The sequence below is a fragment of the Centruroides sculpturatus genome, unplaced genomic scaffold (assembly GCF_000671375.1).
Source record: "Centruroides sculpturatus isolate CEXI.00-Female unplaced genomic scaffold, Cexi_2.0 scaffold1056, whole genome shotgun sequence".
Classification (NCBI taxonomy): domain Eukaryota; kingdom Metazoa; phylum Arthropoda; class Arachnida; order Scorpiones; family Buthidae; genus Centruroides; species Centruroides sculpturatus.
Window position 1 is genome coordinate 10,049 of NW_019385297.1, and position 26,834 is coordinate 36,882.

The 26,834-nt window shown below is 30.2% G+C and overlaps 1 protein-coding gene across 1 annotated transcript; it reads right to left on the reverse strand.

Annotated features, from left to right (window-relative positions):
- Positions 1–1,363: 1,363 nt before the first annotated feature.
- Positions 1,364–26,717, reverse strand: LOC111637318 (peptidyl-prolyl cis-trans isomerase FKBP1A-like). The gene is made up of 5 exons (XM_023382796.1): positions 26,470–26,717; positions 5,902–5,949; positions 4,400–4,512; positions 4,245–4,318; positions 1,364–1,623 (listed from the first exon to the last, which is right to left on the reverse strand). The coding sequence occupies exons 1-5, from the start codon at positions 26,504–26,506 to the stop codon at positions 1,569–1,571; spliced, it is 327 nt and encodes a 108-aa protein (XP_023238564.1). The 5' UTR covers positions 26,507–26,717; the 3' UTR covers positions 1,364–1,568.
- Between the last annotated feature and the right edge of the window lie 117 nt (positions 26,718–26,834).

Sequence of the window (26,834 nt, forward strand, 5' to 3'; positions counted from 1 at the left end):
TGTCATGTAAAAATCTTTACGTTTAGTCTATTGAAAAATGATCAAAGTGAAAAAAATGTCACCCCCAAAACTCTCAAATCTGGAAATGGGCAGCATTGCATGAAACTGTTAGTTCTCAATGTCACTTCCTGCTTTCCTATCCGAACTTGCTGGGCGATGCATGAGACTGATCGCACCGGAATACGACATTCTGTTGTTTTTCCCAACGCATGCTTTTATTAAATCACACCAATTATCACTCACTATGCAACATGACACGATGTTAAATACACAAATTCAAATCAAATATTTATGAAGTTTTGAATATCAATTTTGGTGAGAGTATTTAATGTATGATTTATGTATACATTAAATAAGACCAACTTACTTTCAATAATAATAGCTCAAGTTTTATTTTTCATTTAATAGCTATAATTATTAAACATATTGGAGGAAAAAATATATATATTTAATCTTATACAAGATTAAATAACACTAAGAAAAAAAAAATTACATAGGAATGAAAAATTAGATGAATTTCATTTCATCAACTGACAAATAATGTGAAACATTGCACATGATTTATTGGATTGTGGTAGAAGCTGGTTCTTTCGAAATGTTTTCAATAGAAATCACAGATACATCACATATCAATGTGCTAATACTGTATTGCTATACTGTTACCTTTTTTTTTCCAGTTAATTGCATTTATACAATTTTGTTTTATCACAATTTGCTTCACGTTTCTCACATACTACATAATATATTTTATACAACTCACAATTAACGAACAAAAGTCAAAGAATTATATTTAAACATTAATTACGCTCTTAATAAATTTGGAACAATGCAAAACAAAAATGTTTTTTTTTTTTTTTGGCAAGCTTAGTAATTTTTCATTTGTGTTTTTTAGTAAATGTATTCAAAATTTTGAAATATATGAGTACGTATGGATATATATAAGTATTTTCTTTCGGCATTAATCGAAAATTCTACAAAATACAATTGTGTAAACAATTTATCTTGTATTAATCTGATAAAATTTTGTAAGTAACAAAATTTTGCTCCGTAAAGATTTGTTCGACCAAAATGTCATTATTATTTACATATCAAATGTTACTTTTTCTGTTTTTTGCATAATGTTTATTTCCTCGATAAAAATTCGTGGGGTGTGTAAACATGTTTGCATATCTGTTCTGGGACAGTGTAAATACATCATCTGGTGAAATTTTGCATTGAATTTTATATATTATTTGACAAAATTGTCAAGGTGTGGAAAATTTTGAAATCTGGAATAACTCTATTTTTAAAACTATTACTGAAATACGGCCCTACTTCCTAACAAATCATATAAACACAAACAAAATTACCTATGAGAACTCGATTAACAATTCTGCATATTTTATAGAATATTTTTTTACATATTTTATATAGTTATGAATGACTAAAACAAAAGCTTCTTGCAAGATGACAGACAACCATAACAGGAACTGAAGCAGATTTGAGAGATCAATAAGGTAACAATGCTGCCAACTTCGTGTCTTAGCATTGTAGAAGTATCATTTCGATAAGTGTGGTGCAGAAGTTATTTACTCCAGCTTTATTAATTCGACGTCGAATGTCAATTTGGCATTTGGAGGAATTGTAAGAATAGTTAAAGAATTTTTATTAGATATTATTTAACATAGAGGATATTAAAGAAAGCAATCAGCATTTGTATGGTACACACCATCCTAAGTAAAAAAAAACCTTACTAATTGGTTAACTTCAAATTTTTGAGAGTATTCTTAACTATGTTTATACAAAAGTCTCTCTTTTTTCTCAGTATGATGTGTATATTTTAACAAATCCTGGATGTTTTCTATACTATTATCCAGTTATGTACAGTTATAACTGGATAATTTTAATTTTTAATATTCTACTTAAAAACAAAATATGGCTTTATTTTTTATCATTAAAATTACGTTCTAAGGCAAAAAATGAACTAAAACAAGATATACAAAAAATTAAGATACTTAGTTAATAATGGAGAAATGTTTTTGAGATACATTAAAGTATTTATGAAATTTCACAATCATATGAATAGTTAAACAATCAAACATTTATATTATATATAAATGTTTGATTTGAAAATAATAGTAATAATAATGATAATTAAAAGTGTTTTTGGGAAATACCCGGCATTCATGATTTTTGATTTCATTCATTTGAATTAAAAACTTAACAACCTCAGCACAGATTACACCAGTAATCAAACAAAGTTTACTTGTAAGGAGTAAACTTGGCTGTATCATTAGTCGGCTGTGGTTGTTACTACAGTGTGCATTATGTACAGCTTTAAAATAATAATAATAATAAAAAAATATTAAAACTCAGTAGTAGCAAGTTCACAGTTATTGCAAGAAAATATCCATTTTGTTATCAGTTAAGATAGTTTCTTGTAAATATTCAGTTATGTTGAATAAATTTTTGTCCTATCTAATACTTACAAGGGGACCTTACGGTCTCGGAAATTCAGTTCGGGATGAGACTTTGCAGGTTAATAGTATACCTCAAGGGTGTCCACCCAGAAGAATTGTAAAGTGCACTAGCAACAAGATTCCAAGAAAAAAGGCTCTAAAGTTTTAAGCACAGCTCATATACCGATCGATTTTACGCTATTGTAGCACAGCGAAATGGCTGAGCCTGTAGCGAACTCACTTGCTACGTGGACGATCTAGGTTCGGATTCTACCTTTGGCTAACTTTTTTTTTTTTTTACATTATTTAAAAGTTGTTACAATTTTTAAAACAAAGTTAATGACCTAAAAATATTATCAATTAAATCATAAATAACTGTCAACTTTTACACCTGGGAGCTAATTATTCCATGAGTTTTCACAAGTCAGCAGCAAAATTGGCACTTTCACATAACTTTCCCACCTATCCTCTTACCGTTGAAAATAACAAGTAACTGAAAAATTCTTCAAATTTAAAACGAATATTTTTAACCTCTCCATAGTTTAAAATATTTTTAAAAAGTTGAATAATTTCAAATGCATTTCTAATGGAGGTAAATTAAAACTTTAATTTTAATTTAAAATTTTAAGATATTTTAAGCTGTGGAGAGGTTAAAAATATTCGTTTTAAATTTGAAGAATTTTTCAATTCCTTGTTATTTTCAACCCATGAACTTAAGACGATAGGTCTGGAAAGTTATGTGAAAGTGCCACTTTTGCTGCTGACTTATGAAAACTCACGGAATAATCAGCTCCCAGGTGTAAAAGTTGACAGTTATTTATGATTTAATTGATAATATTTTTAGGTCATTAACTTTATTTATAAGTTGTTACAATTTTTAAAACAATGTAAAAGAAAAAGTTAGCCGAAGATAGAATCGAACCTAGATCGTCCGCGTGGCAAGCGAGTTCGCTACAGGCTCAGCCATTTCATTGTGCTACAATACTGTAAAATCGATCGGTATATGAGCTGCGCTTAAAACTTTAAGAGCCTTTTTTCTTGGAATCTTGTTGCTAGTGCGCTTTACAATTCTTCTGGGTGGACACCCTTGAGGTATACTATTAACCTGCAAAGTCTCATCCTGAAATGAATTTCCGAGACCGTAAGGTCCCCTTGTTAGAGTGAGAAAATCATCATATGAGTGAACTTTCTATTAAGTTGTTGAAACTATGTTAAGTGTTTTCAATTCCCTTTTACATTTATCCTTTAGTTTACTGTCTTCTTTCATGATAAACATATCATCATCATCAAATAGTTGATGTTAAAGAAAATGTCTCTTCATGTGTAAAAAACTGAAATTATTTAAGAATTACAGTTACATTAAAAATGTGGAAGTGTGCAGAAAATTTGGATGATCATCTTTGATGATATCCACACTAGAAAAATAAAGATACCCATTTAAATGCATGGCAAATCTCAGATAATAAAAAAATTTAGAAATGCATTCTTTTGGATGTCCACAAAGCGTAAACACCTTTAAGTAAACTTGCTAGAAAAATATTTAACATTTTAAAATCCTTTTTATAGGTCTGCATCAAGTTTAAGATATAAACTAGAAGATTCAAATTAAAAGTTCTAATTAACATTCTTACAGCATCTTTTAAAAAATTAAAATATTTCAATTTTTTTAAAGATGTATATAATGAATGACAGTTATGAAGAACTAATAAACTTAGTTTCTTTGTGCTTGTTATAACCAAGTATGACTATTTCCCAAATATACTTTATTACTACTTTAAAATAAACTTTAAATTTTAAAAAGGATATATTCCAGGATGTCCAACAGAGCCATAAGCAAAATCTGGAGAACACACCAATTTTGCTCTTTGCCCAACACTCATCTACAAAAAAATATATATTTATTTATATACACATTACTAAATTTTTAAGGTAAATTTCAACTAATTTTTTATAATTTATACTTGAGCCACTCCAAGATCCCATCCTTTAATCACTTCTCCTCTTCCTATTCTGAATTTAAATGGTTTTCCACGATCTCTTGAGGAATCAAATTTTTGGCCATCTTCTAATGTTCCTAATTAAATTATAACAAAAAATTTACATTAATTATTACTGAAAATTGTGCATCATTAAAACTGAAAATTCAAACACACCAAAAAATATACAATGTGTTATAATTAATCTTTTTTTGTATGCATGCTTTAACTGAGATTTGAATAAAGCCTATGTAAGCTTTATCCTTGAATAAAGTCATTAATCCTAGCTTTATCAAAATTTGTGGGCTTTAGCCATGATCATAATATGTATTGAAAAAAAATAAAAATTATGTTTTTAACAAAGAATATTTGAATAATAAAATAATTTTCAAGAAAGTTATTTGAAGATCAAGTTTTATTTATATTTTTCTACTGACAGAATAGTTAATATACAATTATCAAGAGATTTCAGATGTCAGCCTGAAAATTAGAATCATTGCACTCTTCTGCTGCTGCAGACTGATGTATCTTTCCACGGTCCATTGAGGACAACAGTATTTACTGGAGTCTTGTGACCTGAATATTTCAGGTAACACAGACTGGATGTCTAAGGAAAATAGGATATGGCTATATTTATTATTTTGATTATCTACACTATCAAACAACATTACCATCATGTGTGTGTTAGATCATGTCATCATCATCAGAATAAGAAAAATATTGTCTGTAACAAAATTTGCACTAAGTAGCAGAAACCTTTGAATGCCCATCAAATTGTTATTCATGCTTGCAGTATGAGATGGCAATGAAAATTTTGCTTTGACACAATGTTGAAATTGTAAAATTCTGTTTTCAACAGAATTAATTGGGTAGGAATTCCTGCCTGATTAATCCAGCTGTTGGTTGATAATATACAGTATATTGGGTTATTGAGATGATTCTGTTTTCCTTGACTTTTCTCTGCAAGCAAACTTCAATGATATTTTCCAATTTCCCAGGTCATTTGCCACCTTGGTACTGTAAAAAAATATTTTTAATCAACTGAAAGTCTAAATTTAACATTAAAAATGCCTTCAAAGTTTGAAAGTTTCAATCTCAAGTTCTAATCAGTTTGTTTTGAAGAAAGTTCTCTTGAAGGGCTGGCCAAATTCTATTATCACTTGCAGTTATGCTTCAGATCAACATGGATATATTCAAAGCAATGCTTTGTGTTTTCTAAGTCAAAATGATATATATAAACTTTCAAACAAAGCTTCCGTTAAATAAAATATTATCCTTGGGAAGTTTCATATAATACAGACTCATTGGCAATATTCCATTTGTACAAAAGTTATTTAAGAATATTTACTCTTCCTACATTCGTTTAAAAAAATGTTTTTAATCAACTAAAGAAGTGATTTGTTTTGATATATTTGTTAAAAATTTTATTGTATTTGTTTTTCTGTTATTTACAATATAAATATTAAAAAAAAACTTATTTTTCTTACCAGTATAATGTACCACTACTGTTTGTCCAGCCTTTGGAAAAGTTTGTCCTAAAAAATAAATTTCAGTTTTATATATTGTTTTTAATAAATAAACTTTAGTTTTAAAAAATTTTAAACTATATTTATTGGATATTTTTACATTACTCAAATAACAATAATAAATGAACAGATACAGCACACTTGCTAACTCAAACATCTTCATGTTTTATATGGTTAGATCACAAGTCTCCACAAGTATACAATAAATCATTATAAAAACAACATTTTAATATGAATATAATAGAAATGAGGCTTTATTTTTTATAAATTTTAAACTATATTTATTGGATATTTTTACATTACTCAAATAACAATAATAAATGAACAGATACAGCACACTTGCTAACTCAAACATCTTCATGTTTTATATGGTTAGATCACAAGTCTCCACAAGTATACAATAAAGTGTAAGTTAAAGATTTTGAATATAAACTTCAATTCAGCATAGGAGAAGCAAATTTACTAAAAGGATGTTTTACTGTTTGACCAAAAGCTTTGTTAATGCTTATCACAAAATATAACCTGAAAGGGAACAGTGGTCTTTCAAAGCAAAGTGAGATTCATGAATAATGTATATAACTTTTATTCTGTATACTCTATACCGAATCTCATAGCTTGCAATATATGAAAGTAGATATGGTAATTTAAACATCACAAGCTCTGGAATTCTATTTAAATACACTGTGTTCCCAACCTTCTTTGTTTCTCAATCTCTATTTGAACAGATTTAATTTGCCAATCCCATTTCTAAATTGATAATACAAATAAGATAAAATTAAAAATGTAGTCTATGAAATATAAATCAAAACTATGCTTTAGTTACTAAAATTTGAATTGTATCAGTTACTTTTACATTTTTTTTTTTTTTTATTATACTCAAAATTATAATGAAAATAATACTATAACTTGCCAACCAACCCTCAAATAACTCCTAATAACTAATCAATTCCCCTGAATAAATTGACTAACTCCTAAAGAAAGATTACTAGCGACTAGGTAAGGAATCCCCACAATAAACCATTTCTCGGTGATAAAGCTCTGGATAAAGTCAGTGAGTACATGTAAAGTTTAAAAGCATTTCTTTATATTTTAAAAATATTTATTTGATAACACAAAATTAATGAATATGAATATTAATTTGTAAATCTGAAATGTGAGGACTTAAATGATTTGCAGTTCTGGCATTATAGTTACTACATACAGATATTATATATATTTATTAGTTAAATTTTAATAGTATTAAAAATTTTCATTCATGACGATATTATATAATAACACAAATTTTGATAACAACTAATGATAAATATATGGCTATGATATCATATCAATATAGTTATCACACAGACTTCAAAAATGTTATCTTAGTCTGAGACGATTATTTCTAACATCTGTTTTCTGATAACCAACTTTTGAAGTGTATAATCAATTATTTATAGCAACACTGCAGGGAAGCCAATGAATTCCAATATAAATATAGGTATTTTTAAAAAAATGTAATTAGAAAACAAAAAGAATATCATTACATCAAAAAACATAAGTTACTGCATTTTAACATAAGACATTTCACAATAAGATTAAGTAAATAGATTGAATTAAAAATTCAGAAGTTAATAAATAAATGTGCTTTTAATTTCTAAATTATAACTAGATTTGTTTATTTATCTTTACTATTTATTAATAGCTTCTTGATAAAGAGCACCGAGTTCAGCGTTAATACGATTTTTCTTATATCGCAAGTACTTTCGACGAGTATTATATCGTCGTCCTCAGGCGAAAAAAAAAAACAAATTTGAAAATTAGAACATGCAGAGTGTTCCAAGTAGAAAACGGAAAATTTTTCTTGTCAATTTCTAAATTATAACAATCGGTAATTCCGTTGGTCACGTGCAACAAGCTTTTGCGGGCATTCGAAATATCTTAAATCCACACGACTAGCCGCGCATGCGTTGAGGAGCGATCGTACTAATTGTGCGACTCTTGGCACTTTTTGCTGTTTAAACGCTGGTATAAAGTAACCCATATTTCGGTCAAGTCGAGTGTGGGGATGTTGCATGCATCTGTGGTCATTGTAAGGAGCGCTTTCCAAATAAATGTAATTCTTCTGTTGTTACAGCTCCTGAGCAACGCTGTTTTTGACCATAATGGGTTATAGCCCTGCTGTAGAACTTTTCTGGCGAGCTCTGTGGTCTGTCTTCCTTTGTTTATATCATCCTGATGTTCTGCGATATGGCAAGCGAGCATTCTTGTCGTTGCCCCTATATACTTCTCAATTGTCCACGTTACTGGATTTTCCAGTTGCACTGCGTATATTCCCAATTTTTCTAAAACGTCGACTTTATCCCGATCATTGCATATACTCCTGCATAGGTTGGGTAGGGGAGTTAAAGGAAGAGTAAAGCTGTATCGCCGGAAAATACGGCTAATAAGTATGGACAGTGCTCCTAGGTACAGCAGCACTGATTATACTCTAGACATTTCTTTTTTGCTATGTAGTGTGGTATTAATACTTAATTTCTGAAAGTTTCATTTTATCATCTTGGCAGAATATTTTATTTCGCTCAAATTGTATGTACTTTTAATTTAAGAAACCATATTTACAAAACAGATAAAATTTCTCCACTAATATGCTTATATTTTTACAAACTTATAAAGAATAGTGCTAAAGATGAAAATTATAGAATTGAATAACATGGAAATAAATGATCAGTATGTTTGTAAAGACAATTGCTTTAACATTATAAAGACGTAAAAAAGTTATCAACTGCTACTTTACAACTGGTTAATATTAAAGAAAAACAAACACTTCAACAACCTAATGAACCAGTGATAAAATTACATACAAAGTGCAAATGTTTTCACCAGTGTTAATTAAACGGGCATCGTCAGGCAACAAAACTGCTGTGAAGATAGAGGGGACTGCCGAACATGTGTGTAGGGGAAGGGGTGTACGACGTAAGAAGAGAGAGAAAGGAGGGTTTATGTTTTGTTGCCTGACGATGCCTGTTTAACACTGGTGAAAACATTCACACTTTGTTTATAATTTTATCACTGGTTCATTAGGTTGTTCAGTGTTTGTTTTTGTCTGAAAAAGTTATTCCAATGGAGACTAAAATTCTCCTTTTTATTAAATTTTAAATGTTAAACAAGGAACTTTTACAAATTTATAAAACTAGAAATTTGCACTGCTTTTTCAGGTAGCAAATGTTTCGTTATACATATAACATGATGCTTAAAAGACCCAGACACCAACGAATCCTGAATCTAAGAGCTCCATCTATTGGCTCAGATGGCTCCAATTACAAAGAAAATTATACTTAGGATACATTATCATGCTTGTAGGTAAGACTGGATGACTTGTGACATCTCTTGCTGAGAATACTTACTAAGGATTGCATTACTACGTATGCAACAGATGTTGCTGTATACCCAATACATTTTCCTCATTTGGAAACTTTTAGTGATCTATGTAGGGGCAGGTCCAACTACTGGCCAGCACACTGGTGAGCTGAATGTGATCTCTGACTACATGCTAGAAAGCACCAAATCAAGCAAGCACTCAGTTACAGAGATCGTAGATTTCATATACAATCTCTGTAACTGATGGTGTATATGTTATGGACAAAGTGATTAATTGGGCATTATGAATAATGACCAAATAGGGCGGGCAGTGTGATAAATATTGATTCATTTATCAAATTGACCGGTCATTATGAATACTGCTATCACCTAGTCGGGCAAAGTGATAATAATAAGTTGAGGCATGATCATCCAACATACGCTAGCCAATCAGCACTCTGAGTTGCGTGTGTGTTTAGTATAGATTTTTAAATTTGATTAAAAAAACCTCTACTTGATTCATTTAGAAATATATTTTTTTTAAATTATATCAAAGTACTATTAACTATATTAATTAAACTAATATTAACGAAAAGTATTATTAACAATTTTTGGTATAAATTATATTAAAAAATTACACATTTTTTAGTGACATTTGGAATTACATAATTTTTTTTCTTTGTAGCATTTGCATCTATTAGATTTGCAACCAATTTTGCAGCAGCATCGACTATAGCCTTGGCCTCCAGAAATTGATGACATTCTTGCACATTCTCTAAGCGAAATTTCTGCATCCAGTACATCTTCAACAGAAATGAAGTTTTCTTTACAAACAGTAAATTGGTTTCTGGAATATAATAGATTTAATATGCCATGTTTGTAAAGGTTTTTATCTTTAACTGCAACAACGACACCTAAAATATTTTTTCCATCACTGCAGGCTCGATCTACATCAGGTACACGAATCCTTACTGTATCACCAACATTAGCTGTTGTGTATTTCGAATTTGATGTATTAATCATTTTTTCTGCTTGCTTTTTAAGATTAAACAAAGCCATCTCCCTTGTTTTAGACACACTTCTTATTTTTTCTTCTATTTTTGGATCAACTGTTTGGATTATTTCTTCTTCTTCATTCACCAATTCTGTAATACTAATAACATCCTGGTTTAGATTTTTTTCACATGAAGGCGATGTAGATCTTTGAATTCATCAGTTATATTGCTATGTAAGGGTGGTATTATCAAATAATCTTTCATAATGTTTTCTTAGATGGTACCCGGACTTTCAGAGTTTGATCAACTTTGACTTACCTTGTCGATTGTTTTATAAAGTCTCTCTAGATCCTCTTCCGTATTAACGTTGATCAACGATTCGTTGGGTTTAAAATTCTTTAGTCCAACTTCTAATTTTGCTCCAAACATGGCCTCATAGGGGCTGCAGTTTATACCAGTATGATGCGCTCGATTTTTCATCAGTTGTACAAAATGTAATCCTTCCGACCATTTGTTAGTATTGTTAGTCTCCAACCAAGAACTAAGCATATTTTCTACGTCTTGATTACATCTTTCTACTGAACCCTGACTTTGTGAGTGCCTGGGCTTTCCATGCACCATTTTTAACTCAGACCATATATTACACATTTCTTTGATATTATTGACGAATTCTCTGCCGTTATCGCTTTGTAGAATACTCGGTGCACCGAAAATTGTAAAAATGTCTAAAAGAACATATGCTACTTCTTCAGCCCTTTTGGTTTTTAATGGTCGTAGGTGAACGAATTTAGTTAGATGGTCTTGATACACAAGTATAAATTTATATTCTTCATCGGCTTGCGACTGCATATCTATAAGATCGACCTGACATCTCGAGTTTATTTTATTACATAAAATTGGTTTAACTACCAAGCCTTTCTTAAAAACATTCTTTTTTTTCTGACAGATTTCACACAACTTCAAATAAATTATGATCATCTCCCTTGTAATATTTTTATATTTTGTACTTAATTCTTTTTCCATACGGTTTCTACCGCCATGTCCAATAGCAATATGGGCATCATGCAATATCTGAAATATTTCTTCCGTGTGAACGTAATATTTAATCGCATTACCTTCTTTTACAGGCATAATTAATTTTTCTAAATTTCCAATAGATACGTCATATCTACGTAAACACTGATATTCTTCCAGTAACTTAGAAGTAACTATCATTTTTGACTCTTTCACTTTTTGTATCATTGACAAATATGCTGATTTTGTAAAAATTTGATTGTTCTCACCTTTTTCCGCTATTAACTCGTTTAATCGATTGTTGAAGTGATTATTCATATCACTTAATGATTCCTCCATAATCGTTACTTTTGTCAAAGAAGAAAGATTAACTACTGGTCACATAAATTTAAAACTCGGTACTAAATGCAATATGCATGCGCAAGTAAGATGTAAGTTCTGATTGGCTAACGTATGTCGGATGATCACTCCTCAATGTATTATTATCACTTTGCCCGACTAGATGGTAGCAGTATTCATAATGACCAGTCAATTTGATAAATTATTGAAATTTATTACAATGCCTGATTTTGTTGGTCATTATTCATAATGCCCGTATTAATCACTTTGTCCATAACATATACACCATCAGTTACAGAGCTTAGCAAAAATAATTATTTCATCATTTAAATCCTTCAGGATAAATAATTTTTAATTAAAGCTTCTTATTTATTTCTTGTTAAATTTTTTACATTTGCATTACTACTAAAGGTTAAAATTTAATCTTTAGTAATAATTAAAGTTCTGATGTCATAAGAAAGACTTGTGTGATCAGATTTTAGAACAAAATTACTCTAATTCTGTTCTAGAATCAGCTTATAGTCATTTAATTTGAACAACAATAATTTTATAAATATACTACTGGATTATCATGTTCTTATTTTGAATTATTTAACAAAATACCAAATACGAACAAACTCTCATATAATTACACCTTAAAACATTTCTAAACTGCAAACTTTTCTGAAATTAAAGTAACTTTTACTTTAAATTAAAGTAAATTTAAGTAATCTTTTACTTGCAGTTTACTTTGAAACTATTAGTATCACTAAAACTTTAAACATATTTATAGAAAAGAGAGATATATTCTGGGGAAAAAAATTTTAAATAATATTTAAGAAGAGGAACAATCTTTGATATCTATCTGAATCCTGGTGTTGTGCACGTGCAAACAACACTCATTTTGTTGATACAAATGATCACTGAAACCTGTAATCTTGACCTGCAATCTTAGTTACCATCAGTTCGAGAACCAGCTTGATGTTCAATGACAAACTGAAACAAAATTATTGTTATTTGAAGCAAATTATTAAGCACTTTGAAGAATGTTAAAAAGTTACATGTGTATAAACAAAGTTATGAATTCATCAAGAAATGAAACTGTTGGCTAAATAAATAAAACTTATAATTAAATATAAAGATATTGCAGAAAGAAACACAACAATATGTATGTTTTGTCTGACTTTTATCACAAAGACATCAGACTGTCTAACTTTCCGCAATAAAACTTGGTCTGATGGTTAGCGTTAAAAATTTAATGACACCTTTTTGTTACAAGTGCATTCACACTGGTTTATTCTCAAAGGTCTTTGTATATTTTGCATGCAAAAACCTTTAAAAATGAGTTAGAGTTTAAACATAATAAACATATTTGTATGTATTGAGATTATTTAGTCATCAATGACATTTTTCAATCATTAATTTTACAGAAATGATCTCTCTAAACATGACAATTTTTTTTTAGAAACTCTAATGTACTGTATATCCATTAGAAAATTTAGATTATTCATGTACCATTTGAATTAGACATAAGATTATTTCTTTTTATAAGATCATTTATCTTCAAAAACTTGAAAATCCACTTATTAGTCATCTAGAAAAATTTTGTGCATCTAAGTGCCTAATATAATTGACAACGCTGGCTTTGTCATCCTCTCTTATGATCATTGACATGGAATAAGCAAACACATATATTAACATGAAAGAAAATTGTTTAATGTTAAAGTGTTACTTATTTTTGTTAAAATATAACATTGATGATAATATTAAAAGTGTGATATTTTTCATTTTCCAACTAATTCAGAAAACAAATAAATTAATTGCATATTTGTTTACATAATAATTGACTTATTTTTTATTAAACTGAATTTTTGATTTACTTTTAATTAAAACTGAAAATAATTTGAAATGAAAAATAATTAAGTGAAAAATAATTTGAAATGAAAAACTCGCACCTTATTATTGACTTTCACTTGAAGAAATGTCACTTATTCACCTTTGTCAGAACAAATATTTTGTTTAGAATGAAGTCTACATCAGTAAATTTAGTTAATTAAGATGATTAGATAAAAAAATTTCTCAGTACATCTTACTAAAACAAGCAATAAAAAAATATATATTTTTTTATATGTTTATTTTTCTAATTAAATCACAAAATCCAGAAGTTTGATGAAAGATTTCTTAGTTATTGTGCATATTAATTGTAATTTATGCATATTTCATGTCAGCTAAACAATGCAGGAAGTACATGTATTTATAAATTTTCTGAAAATATTGAAATATTTACTAAAAATTATAAAATTTTTTTACATAATTCCTAAAATATTAAAGTAGCTAAACTGCATTTTTGTTATTAAACAATATATATTGATTTTCTTGTTTACAATATCATAAAACTACCAAACATTATCATCTGATCTAGAAATCATTATTTTAAACTAACTGATGATAAAAATTTTATTATTTTTTTTAATTAATCAACTAACTTGACTACACACCTGTTATAAACAGATAACATCAAAAATATAATTTTAATACTTTACAAAAAATACAAGGGACAGTCGAATGAAACAGAGGCCAATCAAAAACTTAAATCAACTTACATGTTAATAATCCACCATTATTGGTAACAGGTCTTCCATTGTGACATCAGACACCTATAAAATTCCCTTGACTAAAATCAAACCCAATGTAATGTGCATATCACTCAACAAAATGATGCCATGTCAAATAATTTGAATGTTTCTTTTTTAAGGCTGATATGCAGGTTGCTGTGGGTGTCTATATTACTCAGCATTAACTGTATGGACATGCTTAGTGAATTCCAAAAGGACAGATCTAGTAAATAAAAATGATGATATTACTTTTCCTGTATTTGGCTTGCAACTGAGTCAAACTTTTTGGATGGGGTGTTCCACTGCATGCTTGACTGGCAAGTTTCAGGCTCATAATGGCAATACTAAGAGTCATAACATGCCACTAAATGATTCAAGAATGTATTATCATCATCTTGATAACAAGTAAGGAGTTTGTGTCAGAGGCTGCAATACAAGAAGCTGTTTAGAATTGGGTTCAATACTAGACAAAGAAATTTTATGAACATGGCATCTGTCATCTAGTGTCACAGTGGTTGCAACAATAATGATTAACAACTTGTAAGCTGATTTCTAAATGTATATATCCTGATAATCTGCACATACAGTGAATTTTAAACAATTTTTTTGAGTACAGATAGTGTGTTTAACACTCAGATGAAATGATCAGGATTGCAATCAGCTGCAATTCAAACTTTAGTCTTAACCCATTCCATTAACCTTTGAAAGTGGCAAAGTTTGGCCTCAATCCTGTTCTCCAATTCCTTTATGAATCTAGCTTCTCAATCATTTTCAAAAACTTTTTGCTTCAATTAGTATAAAAATCTATCAGTCTCATCTTAAAATCTCAGTTGCAGAACATTATCTTCACAGGAGGTTACTGAATTCTGTAATAGTTCAACTTGGCAATAGTATTGTGAACATAATGAGCAGTGGCCATGTCTGACCAGAAGACATTCTTGATCAAGGTAGTATTTCTTTAGGAAGCATACTAACCTCTTCTGAATACATTTGTTATTGTACACTTCTTTGTAGATGGAGAGTTGTAATGGGGCAATAAAGACCTGTGAATGTTCTCTTTGGAATGATTATTGCCAGCCAAACTTTTTGAAAAAATTTGGAGAGTCATTTGAATTTCACATCTAGCCCTTCTTTGATGAAATAGTTATTGTTACTAGCATATTCACTTCCATCAAAAATGAAGTAGGACTTCTTGTCCATAACCAAATTAAGACTGTTTGACACCTTTGAGATTCCATCATGCAGTTATGAACTAGCAAGGTACTTTATTTTTTAGGAGCAGACTTAAGAGTCATTTGATATTTCTTCAGAATCTGGTAAACATGTCCATGTAAAATTCTGAACTTTCTTCCCAATTTTCTCAACATTTGTCCAATTCTTTTCAAGGCTTCTTCCTACATTTGTTGTTGTTCTTTTCAGTTATTTTCCTCTTCTTTCAATCACTTCTCTTTCTTTCTGCAGGTTCCCATTTCTCTGCCCTTAAAATGATGTTATACACTGTAGGTTATAGAATTCCCATTACAGAAAAATGTTTAGATGTATAAGATTTTGCAATTTTCAGTATAAAAGCTACCAATTACATTTCTTCAATTGAATTAATTTAATCCTTCCATTTTTTAAATGGAACATTACTTATGTAAATTTTTTATAAATGAAATATTAGACTGAACAGGAAAGAAATATCATGGTATCATCTTATATAAAAATGCATTAAAGGAGAAAAAGCAAATGGTCAGTTAAGATTACTTCAAATTAAACACTTAAGACTGTATGCATTACATTTACATGAACAATGTATTAATAAATAAATTTTTTTGCAGTACAGTGTTAATCAACACTTAGCACATTATAAATCACTTGCACAGTAACCTGTGTAGTGTTTTACTAGAATACTACATGTACTATGTAATATTACTGTTCATAATACTATATGAAGTGCTCTATCCATTATATTTTCATCAATCTCTTTGACAAAATCATTTCTCTAGATTATCAGTTTTCCTAAGAGTTGGAAGTGGTCATCTTAAATCGAGGTTTTACTGTATGTGATAACAGTAGAATCTGACTAACAGGTTAATCAAATTTGTTAATTAGTTAAAATCAGAAAAAATAAACAAATCTAGATAATAACCAANGATGACTGAGGTGAGCTTCGTAGCAGCGAACGACAAGAGGTGTCCGATAGCGATAAAGTGGTTCCAAGGCAATTAGAAGTTATTCGATTTGTGGATCAAAGATTAGAAAGTCTTGAGAGTTGAGGAAAGAGGTTCCTACTGTTCATAATACTATATGAAGTGCTCTATCCATTATATTTTCATCAATCTCTTTGACAAGATCATTTCTCTAGTTTATCAGTTTTCCTAAGAGTTGGAAGTGGTCATCTTAAATCGAGGTTTTACTGTATGTGATAACAGTAGAATCTGACTAACAAGTTAATCAAATTTGTTAATTTGTGCAGCCACTTAGTTAAAATCAGAAAAAATAAACAAATCTAGATAATAACCAAAATTTATTTCACTTTTTTGGGATGCCATTCCATTTAATGAAGTTAGATTCAAGTATTCCCCATTCACTCACATTTATCTAAACATAGAATAATATATTGTTTTGCTTAGTACCTCTTATCTTTCTTGAAATTCCCCACTATCATCTACATGTCTGTCTTCCCTGAATCTCAAGAATGGAGTTAAATACATGAAAGACAAGACCAGAATGAAAACCTTAGGAGCAGGGGCCCAGATTAACTATATAAGAACTGATGCAAACCAATCAAAAATTTTCCCCTGAAAGGTGTTAGATAGATAACCAGCATGACTCTAATGTTAAAGGAAAATTACAATGTACAGAGGCAAGCCACTTCTAATTTGAGGTGGCAAGCATATATTTTAAGTTAAATAAATTTAAAATTTTAGCCCAGAATTGTGACGATGTCACAACAAATAATTGCTCATTACTAGTAAAATTACCTTCAAGTCGACGACTGATCCCAATGTGATTTTAAAACTAATTCCTTTGTATAATGAACAGTTTTGAACTATATATAGCTTCAGTTTAATGTGATTAGATGAAAGTGTATAAAACATGTTGTGATAGCTTATAAATTTAGTTTTTATTTTATAAACTTTACAAAACTTCTCATCTCATATGAAGATTTATCATTAACAACTCAAAAATTTCTTTATTGCATCAAATTAAACATGTGCTGAATACCAGTCATCATTGTCTGGCAGGTATTACTGGAATAACAACATAGTCTATTTCAAGCTTGATTCATCAAGAAGAAAAACAGATATGAATGAATATGTGTTAGAAAACTAGGAACACCCCTAAAAATTAAACCTAAAAGTAAAGATGCTGAAGTTAACTATGATTTAGGTATTGTCATGTTATAACTGAACAGGGAGTGAATATTAATGGATCAATGTTGAAAAAAAAAGTGAGAAGAGTTAGTTAAGATAATAGATCATGGTTTTAAACAACTGATGGTTGGTTGAAAAGTAAACAAGGAATTGAATTCAAGAGAGCATAAGAAAAAAAAAATAGTGTTATGTCAAGAATGTGGAAGAGTGAAAAACAGACTACTCATATTCTGAAAATTTTATGCATTTACAGTTATCCTTCATACAACACAATATTTCTCTAACATGACTTGAAAGTTGGGGATATCCCCCATATAACATGACTTCTGGTTTTGCTCTAACACAGTTTTGAAAATCCCTCATACAAAATTTCACAATTTTTAAGTGTAAACTTAGTCATTCAATATTTTTTTTAATTCAAGTAAGCAAACAACAACACAACACCCAGGTTGTAGTAAACAACTTACCCTGTGAACTGATGACTGGTGTGCGACGAAAAAAACGAGAAAGTTCACCACTAACATTTTCGAACTCCCCTGAGTTTTTCTTCAGGTGTTAAAAAGAATTCTGATGGAACATAAAACAGTTGAAATGTGAATATTCGACGAATCGTTTGAATCCAATGCTCGAGAAATATTTGTCATGTCGCACATGTGCATTCATCAAATATTTGTATTCCAACTGTTTTGTGTTCCATCAGAATTCCTTTTTAACACCTGAAAAAAAACTCAGAGGAGTTTGAAAATGTTAGTGGTAAAGTTTATTTATTTTTTTTTTCATCACACACTGGTCATCGGTTCATAGGGTATGTTGTTTATTCAAGTAAGCATGCGTGTCGTCTCAAATTTGCCCATGGATTTTAAAATTATTTTGTGCTTTTTGTCAGCTTTACTTTAATTAAAACTGACAGGACAAGGAAAAAAATTGCATTAACTTTCCTATCAACCAGGTGTTAGCACTGTTTTTAGACTTTAGCAATGAAGACTGCCACTATTGTAAGGAACCAAGTCCGAGCGTTATTTTTGGTTATTTTTTATTTTGCTTTTTATTCTATCTTTGTAAGGAACCAACTCACTGACGAAAAAAAAGCACCATAGAAAAAATTCACGCACACTTGTGCTCCCGAGCGGAAAAAGTAAGTCCGCACTGAGAAAGAACGGGGAGACCCCACAAGCACAACGTAGAAACTTGCTAAACCTTAAAGAATAAAACATCCTGAAAAATTATAAAAAATAATAATGTAAAAGATTAGCAAGTATTGTCAGGAAATAGGCTGCCAGGCAGAAAGGAAAAGTTAACTGTTAGCGATAAGCATATAAATGAGGGGAGTGATCTCAATCAGAATTGTGACATCACCTCATAGTATAAAGTCCGAACCTCTAGTGAAGATGACTGAGGTGAGCTTCGTAGCAGCGAACGACAAGAGGTGTCCGATAGCGATAAAGTGGTTCCAAGGCAATTAGAAGTTATTCGATTTGTGGATCGAAGATTAGAAAGTCTTGAGAGTTGAGGAAAGAGGTTCCTAGTATCAATAGGTGATGATTAGGACCTCAGTTCATAAGAATTGTTGTACATAAGTTGTCCTTGAATTTTTTTGTCGAGTTCCAAAGAGGAATAGATTTAAGTTAGCAAATAGATTGATTTGAGTTTTTTGTTGGGTTGATTCTTATTGATTTTCTTTGAATAAATTTGTTGTTTGATTTTTGTACATAGTCATTATTAGAATTATTAAATATTTGTTTGGTTTTGACTAACTTTGTCATTATTTAATTTGGTGCACGCTTAAAGTCCAGGCCTGGCACATTAACACGAATCCGCATAAAGTACCCGTTAGGTAACGGCTATTTCCAGCACAAAGTAGGTCGCTAATCATTGTAAAAGGTGCGAAAATAACTTAGTACTTTACATTGTGTTTTCTTTTTATATATTAATCTTCATATTTAGTGAAGTTTATTTAAACATTTTTAGGTAAGTGTTATTAAACTTTCTTTAACCTTAGGTATTATTTATCTACGAATGGTTACTTCATTCATAAAAGTAACGAACAATATACAGCAGTATCTCATTACTCAAAAACAAATTCTGGAAAAAAGTTGCCTAGTACTCAACTGAACAAATGCGACCTACTAGAAGAAATTTTTGATGAACAACATATTTTTATTTAATCATCCTTAAAAATGTTTTATGATAAAAATAAAAAATATGAAAAAGTATTAATTTATGATAAAAGATTTTTATCATAAAACATTTTTAAGGATGATTAAATAAAATCGTTGTCATCTCAGATAGCTTTTGCCAATACTTCTGATCAAGGTCAGAAGTATTGGCAAAAGCTAGCTGAGATGACAATGCTTTACAAAAAGAAAATGCCCTCAATTTAACTAAAATTAATATTAACACACAACACAATACAGTAGAGCGTCGTTTATCCGAATCAATTGGGGAGTGGAGTTGTTCGGATAACTTATTTTTCAGATAACCGATTATGTACAAAAAAATATATTAACCTATCCCATCCTGAAATTTTTCTCTGTTGCGTGTCGCTTTGCGTTGAATTATCGTCGATGTTAAGCCTAATGTAAACTTTTAAAAATAATAATCGTGGCTATTGTATCGTTAAAAATTATTTCTTTATTTTGTACAAACAAAATAAATATATTGAAAAATATAAAAACAATAAAAAATTATACTTTAGAAGTTAATTTAGTATCAAAAACATAAAATATTTGAGTAGCCCAACACATAGCCAAAGATTGCAGTGCCACAGCACTGGCGAAAATTTAAATTTGCCAACTGGAACTCTTTCGGATAACTGGCTTTTGGATAAATGACTCTCTACTGTAATCTTAACTGTGATTGTTAATTAATTATTAATTGAAAATAAACTATCTATTGTTTTCATACACATTTCTCTTAGCAAAAGTATACTATTCTTTTTTGTTACTAACTTCTGAAACATAATCCTATGTTTTATATTAGTCCTTTCTTTTGTGTAGCACGGATTCACATAATGTGGCACTTTTTTATAATGTTAACTACTGTATTATATGAAGGATAGCCATACAATGCAGATTAAACAGGTTTGTTTAATCATGCCATATCTGATGGTTATATGTGATATAATCATAAAACTGTCAGGTTTAAAGAAGTCAATGGATCAGATAAATCTCTTGTTTTAACATGACAAGAGATAACAAAAAGGAAGTTATTGCTAAAGTGCAAAGCACTGATGCTTCAAAGAACTACGTATAACAAGCAATTATTTATTGTGACATTGTCACAATGCTAGACTGCAATTTTTAATATTATTTTTAAAATTTATTTAATTAAAAATATATGCTCTCCACCTCATATTAGTAGTGTCTTGCCCCTGTACATAATACTTTTCCTGTTAGCAACAGAGTCATGCCATCATTTATCTAACTCCTTATAAGGGAAAATTTTTTAATTGAAATAACATGACTTCTGATTTGCATTGGAAGTTCACATACAATTAATCGGGGCTTTCTGATGGAAAGATTAAGGTCTTCCTGCTCCTAAGATTTCCATATCTGGTCTCAGATTTTATCTATAACTCTGTTCTCAAGATTAAGGAAAGACAGGGGAAATTTATAAATCTACAATTTTTTCAAATTGTAGCCCAAACATCTATCAGCTGAGTTTCAGGCTAATAAAAATGCATAGACAGCATTAGCAATTTTAAAAAATGGTTAATGAGATGGGATGTAGAATTGCAGAAGAATTCAAGAAAAGTTGTTGACAATTATGCTGCACATCTTAGGTTTGGATATAAAAACATCCAGTTTGAATTTCTGTAAACAACATCCTTTGTACAACTCAGGGATATGGAAACAATAAATTTGAAAACACAAAAGTAACACCAATACCAAAATCCAGTAAACTATAAAAATTTTACTGTAAACTAACACTTTCATCCATAAAGAACAGACATGCTCAGGTTTAATTGCATACAAAAAAACAGTAAAGTTAAATTAAACATTTATAACTAGTAGAATTTCTATTTTGAAGGATTTTGGTGTTGGTGAGATATTTTTGAATATTCAATTAGCTGCTTCAGGATTATTTTGAATTTGAAAACACTATAATGAGGAAAGTTAGTGAATGTTATATTAGTACTAATTGAAGAAAATCTGTTTTCAACAGCAGAGGAAATAAATGTAAAAGTTAGTCTTCTCAGTAAAAAAAAGTAGAAGAAATATGTACAGGATTATAATGTTAAACTGCAGTGTATAAACAATTTTTAAAAGATTTCAAATTTATTCTCTAATTCAAAAGAATATACTGCATAATTTGTTGCTCTATGAGATGTTTTTCTTCATTATATCTATCTTTCTTAAAAACATCTGCATGATGTTTCTTATAGTTAGGGCAGCTGCTTAACTGATACAAAACACATTTGTCCACTGTATATGTATATACACACGGTGGATTCCTTTTAACTGGAATATTGGGACAAATGCATTTTATATATACAATATATCATTTTCAAGTTAAGTAAGTATATTATGGAGATACAAAACTAGACAAACATATTTCAAATTTAAGTGAAAGAAGAATTATATATAAAAATAAATATTAATTAGGAATTTTTAAATCTATGAAGTACTGTTAACAGTCAGAGTCAACATTACATTATGGAAATCGTTCTAGACTGCATACTGTAATATCAAAACACTTACTCAAACACCTTTTATTGCAGCCAAAGTTTATAAGAGAAACTTTCTAACGTTTTCGGTCTTGTTAAAAGACCTTTCTCAAGAAAATAAATCAAATAAATCAACAAAATTGTAAATCGAATGCTTAGTATAGTTAACACGTTTTTCGAATCTTTTCGAACTAGCCTTATAATCCGTTGCAAATGACGTCATTGTGAACTTAGCAACGGAAATATAAAAAGATTACATAAATATCTAAATATAAATACACATATTTACCCTCTCCCTACATCATTTAAAAATACATAGCCTAAGATACATAGTAACTAGTTCCCTCAATTATTAAGTTTATATTAAACTAGAGGACCATGCTGCCGATATTTTTGTCGATTCCCGAAAGTTGACTGCAAGGCCTTTATGCTTTGCCTTACAAATCTGCCAGGCTTCCGCGTAATGCCGGTGTTTCTTGTCGCGGACTATCTGCATTAGTCTTGCTTGGTCCCATTCAACTTTGACGTCTTGCTGGTCCGCTAGAACGTAGGTGGCTAGCGCAGTGCATGGTTGTTTTTTTCTTATATTTGCTTGATGTTCTGCTAACCTGTCTTTGATACATCTTCCTGTTGCCCCTACATACATTAATTTACTTCGTCGCCTTGAGTCTGTGACTGGAATTTTATATACCCCGGGGAGTGTTCTTCTATCCACTAAATCCTTATCAGATCGTAATAGTTGGTACGTGGTGGGGGTTCTTTTATATACGATTCTTTTGTTCTGGGCCTTTCCTATGCGTCGGAAAATATTATTCAACGAAGCATTATATTCCATCGTTAAAACTCCTTCATTATGAGGTAAATTTCTCCTCTTAATGCTCCTATTACTCTTGTTGATAATAGCTTTAAGATTAACCCCGTGCTTTCTGGCTAAGTTATATATATAATTCAGTTCCTCGTTTCTATCTTTTGTATTGTTACAGTGCGAATAAGCTCTTGAGATTAACGTTCTAAACGCTGCTATTTTATATGCTGGAGGATCGTGAGAGGACCACGGAATAAATATAGGGTTATAGGATGGCTTTCTGTACACTTTAGTCGTGAAATCTCGTACGTTGTTAATTTGTATATGCAAATCCAAGAAATGTATGATCTTATCATTTTCTTGCTCTAACTCTATCTCCAGGCCGAATCTATTGTCATTTATATCTTTTATAAAGCTCTGTATGTTGGGTTGAGTGTTCCAGAAAATAAGTACGTCGTCTACATATCGAGCATACATTATCATTTGCGCTTCATACTTCGGCAACACAGCGTTTTCTAGCGTTGTTAGTACCATTTCACATAGAGTACCTGCAAGGGGGCTGCCCATAGCTACCCCTTTTTTCTGTGTGTATGTAACATCTTTGAAGCTAAATAACGCTGAGAAGACTGTAAGGTGTGCCAAGTCTAATATGTGTTTTCTTTTCTTTTCTGGAGACGGGATCTTGCTCAGTAGTAAGTCCCTTAAATGACAAAAGCATGGTTCCAGTTTAACGGAAGGATACAAGGCCTTGTAGTCTAACACCGTCATATATTTCACTTCTTGCGAGTTAATATTAGCCATTTTGTTTAAAACCTCTATCGGTTGCTTGACGCTGTATGGATTATTAGGGCCATGCTGCCGAACAAAGTTGTGTACCCATTTTTCGAGTAATATTGTAGGGGCGCCTGCTTTGTCGACGACTGGTCTTATTTCTTTTTTCTTTTTATGGGTTTTAGCAAATCCAAAAAGCCTTGGAGTCGAAGGGGATTGTACGATTACATTCTTGATGCCTAGTTCTTTGGCTAAAGGAGTGGTTGCGAACCTCGTGACTCTTACTTGCAGTTTCCCCACGGCGTTGGGGGGTGCAATCGTACAGCATGTATCTTTAATGTATGCTGATAGAATGTGGTCATATGTGGCTCTCTTCATAACAACCATATCCTTTGATTTATCCGCCCTAGTGAGCACTATGTTGTTGCTTCTAAGCCAGCTCTGAGTTTTTCTAATATAAGGCCATACAGGATCTCTGTCTCGTTTACCTTCCTCATGCTTGATTTTCAATGCGACTTCCCATCTAAACATTTCTTTCTTATTTTCGCTGAGGCCCTCTAATGCTTGCTCAATATCTGGTATGAGTCTGTCCTGTTTGATTACCGGTATTGGGGCGTATTTAGGGCCTTATTTAGTTGCTTCCTTTACGAATGTAGGCAAATCGATGTTGTCCCAACATATAATCTTCGGGGTGATCAATTCTTTAAATCGATCTTCTTGATGTTTTACGATCCAGGTCATTTTGTTCCTGTATCTCTTCTTACATCTTTCTGTCACCTGTGCGGCCAATGTTATTACTCGTGCGTTAACTTCTTTTAAGATCTTAGGGTCGTGGTCATATAATTCATTCTCTAGCTCTATTAATTCTTTCTGCAGGACAAACTTTCTCCGTCAAATATTGCGGATCGCCTTACGTAGACAGATTGTTCTAAGTTTAGGGATAAGCGACGCGCAACCATTTGGTAAACGTACCCTCCAAATTGACATGGGAAATAGGTTATGAACTCTACATTCCGTCAAAAATTCTAGCTTCATATTATTTCTGCAGATCTTTAGTACTAAGGTTCTATACTTTTTGGCCGGCGATGCCAAATTGCAAATCGTTCTAGACTGCATACTGTAATATACTGTAATAGAAAGTTTCTCTTATAAACTTTGGCTGCAAGAAAAGGTGTTTGAGTAAGTGTTTTGATATTACATTATGGCTTCTCAGTTTTGTATTTTGATATTTAAGGATTAAGTAAGAGAATTAGTATAATGTTTCAGTAGAACACTTGAAGTTTTATTAGTTTTGTATTTTTTTTATATAAAAATTTTTAAACATTGCACAATGTTTAAATATTATGACTTCTCATTTGCAATTTAGAAACCGTATTTTCAAATATTTGATCAAATATATCTAAAGATGTACAAAATACTAAATGCCTTTCTGAACAATATATTTTATTATTTATCTTTAACAAATATTCTCTACGATTACAATAAAAGTATATAGAATTTTACAAATTAGTTCTCTCTAGTTATATACACACAGATTAGACACAGACATACGATAAGAGTCACAGATTGACTCTTATCGTAGAAATCAAAATACGGTATAACAACTTTCAATAATTTTTATAATAGCTTATTTAATGAAATAAAATTTTGGTTAATAATGAAAATATAAACTAGCTTTTTCAACTTCTGGCAGATTAAATTTACTGTAATTGTATCAACAAAAATTTTGACATTAAATACCGCAAGTATACTGACACTAATTGAACAGATAACACGCCATTAATCAAACAATTAAGCCTTAAATACAATAAACCCATTTAAAAACGTCAAAATACCATACAATTCTCTCGAAGCTTTCAGTTAGAAAAACAGTAACGCGCAGGAAAAATTACTACACGTGCATACAGGTACATTAAAATAAATTATATTTCGATACTTCATTCCAAATAATTGTAAGATTTAATATATGCACATATATATATATAATATACTTTTTCCTGAAGACGGTCTAAGTTCAAGGCCTTTCAGTCCTTGAAGATTAAATCATTCTATTTGCATTGCCAGTCAACTGTGTTGTGTTTTGTCTGCTAAAGATAATCAATTTTATCATAAATATGTTATAAATCATATTCAATTCGAGAAGTAGCAAAGAATTTTTGCATTAAATTCTTCATTCGATCCCGTGGCATCTCCAAAAGCTTTATCCGATCATAAATTTGTCTTTCGCGGACGTATGTTTACATATTACATATATACTTAAGCAGATTTAAATTGGTTTATACACACACACACACACACAGAAATCAAATTAAATTTAAATTATTTTATGTATATTTTAAATTTAAAAAACTTTGTTTAATTAATAAATAAAATCATTATTTTTGATTTCAAATATTTTTACCATTAAAAATTGTTAAAATCAAGCAAAATCAATGATAAGAAAACATTTATCTTCATTGTAATTAAGTATCACCCTTAATGTGCTAATTAATTACAATTAATTGAGGCATTTAATTAGTTTAGCCTTCTAACGTCGTGTACGTAATCATTTGTTATTTTATTTTATAATTATTCCGAATTTTTAATAATAAATCATTTAATTAACTATTTAACGTTAAGTTGAATCGATTTTAATAAAAATGAATCTTACCATCGCCAGGTTGGATCGTCTGGATTTCGACTCCCATTTCGGTAATATAAAGCCTTAATTATTTATAAAATAAACCTTTAAAAAAATTAAATATAACGCTTATATTAACCTTTAAAAATTATTTATATGTAATAATTTCTATTTAACGGATTTTTTATCTTCTAAATATTTATCCTTAATTAACTATAAAAGAAAATCTCGCATCAAAAGAAACTTCCGAGACACTCCGATCTAAATGATGCAGAGGGCGTCTGGGCGAGTGATATAAAATCTTTTTGTTTTTTTATTTTTTTTTTATTTTTATTCTTTCTCCCTCTTTACGCACCGCGTATATTAAATTATTATTCTATATGACAATTAAAATA

Coding starts and splice junctions, on each gene's coding strand:
- LOC111637318 (XM_023382796.1), bottom strand. CDS start 26,506: ATGGGAGTCGAAATCCAGACGATCCAACCTGGCGATG. Junction 4,513..5,901: donor AGTAGTGGTACATTATACTG/GTAAGAAAAATA, acceptor TAATTTAATTAG/GAACATTAGAAGATGGCCAA. Junction 1,624..4,244: donor TCTGTTGGACATCCTGGAAT/ATATCCTTTTTA, acceptor AACTATTCTTAC/AATTCCTCCAAATGCCAAAT.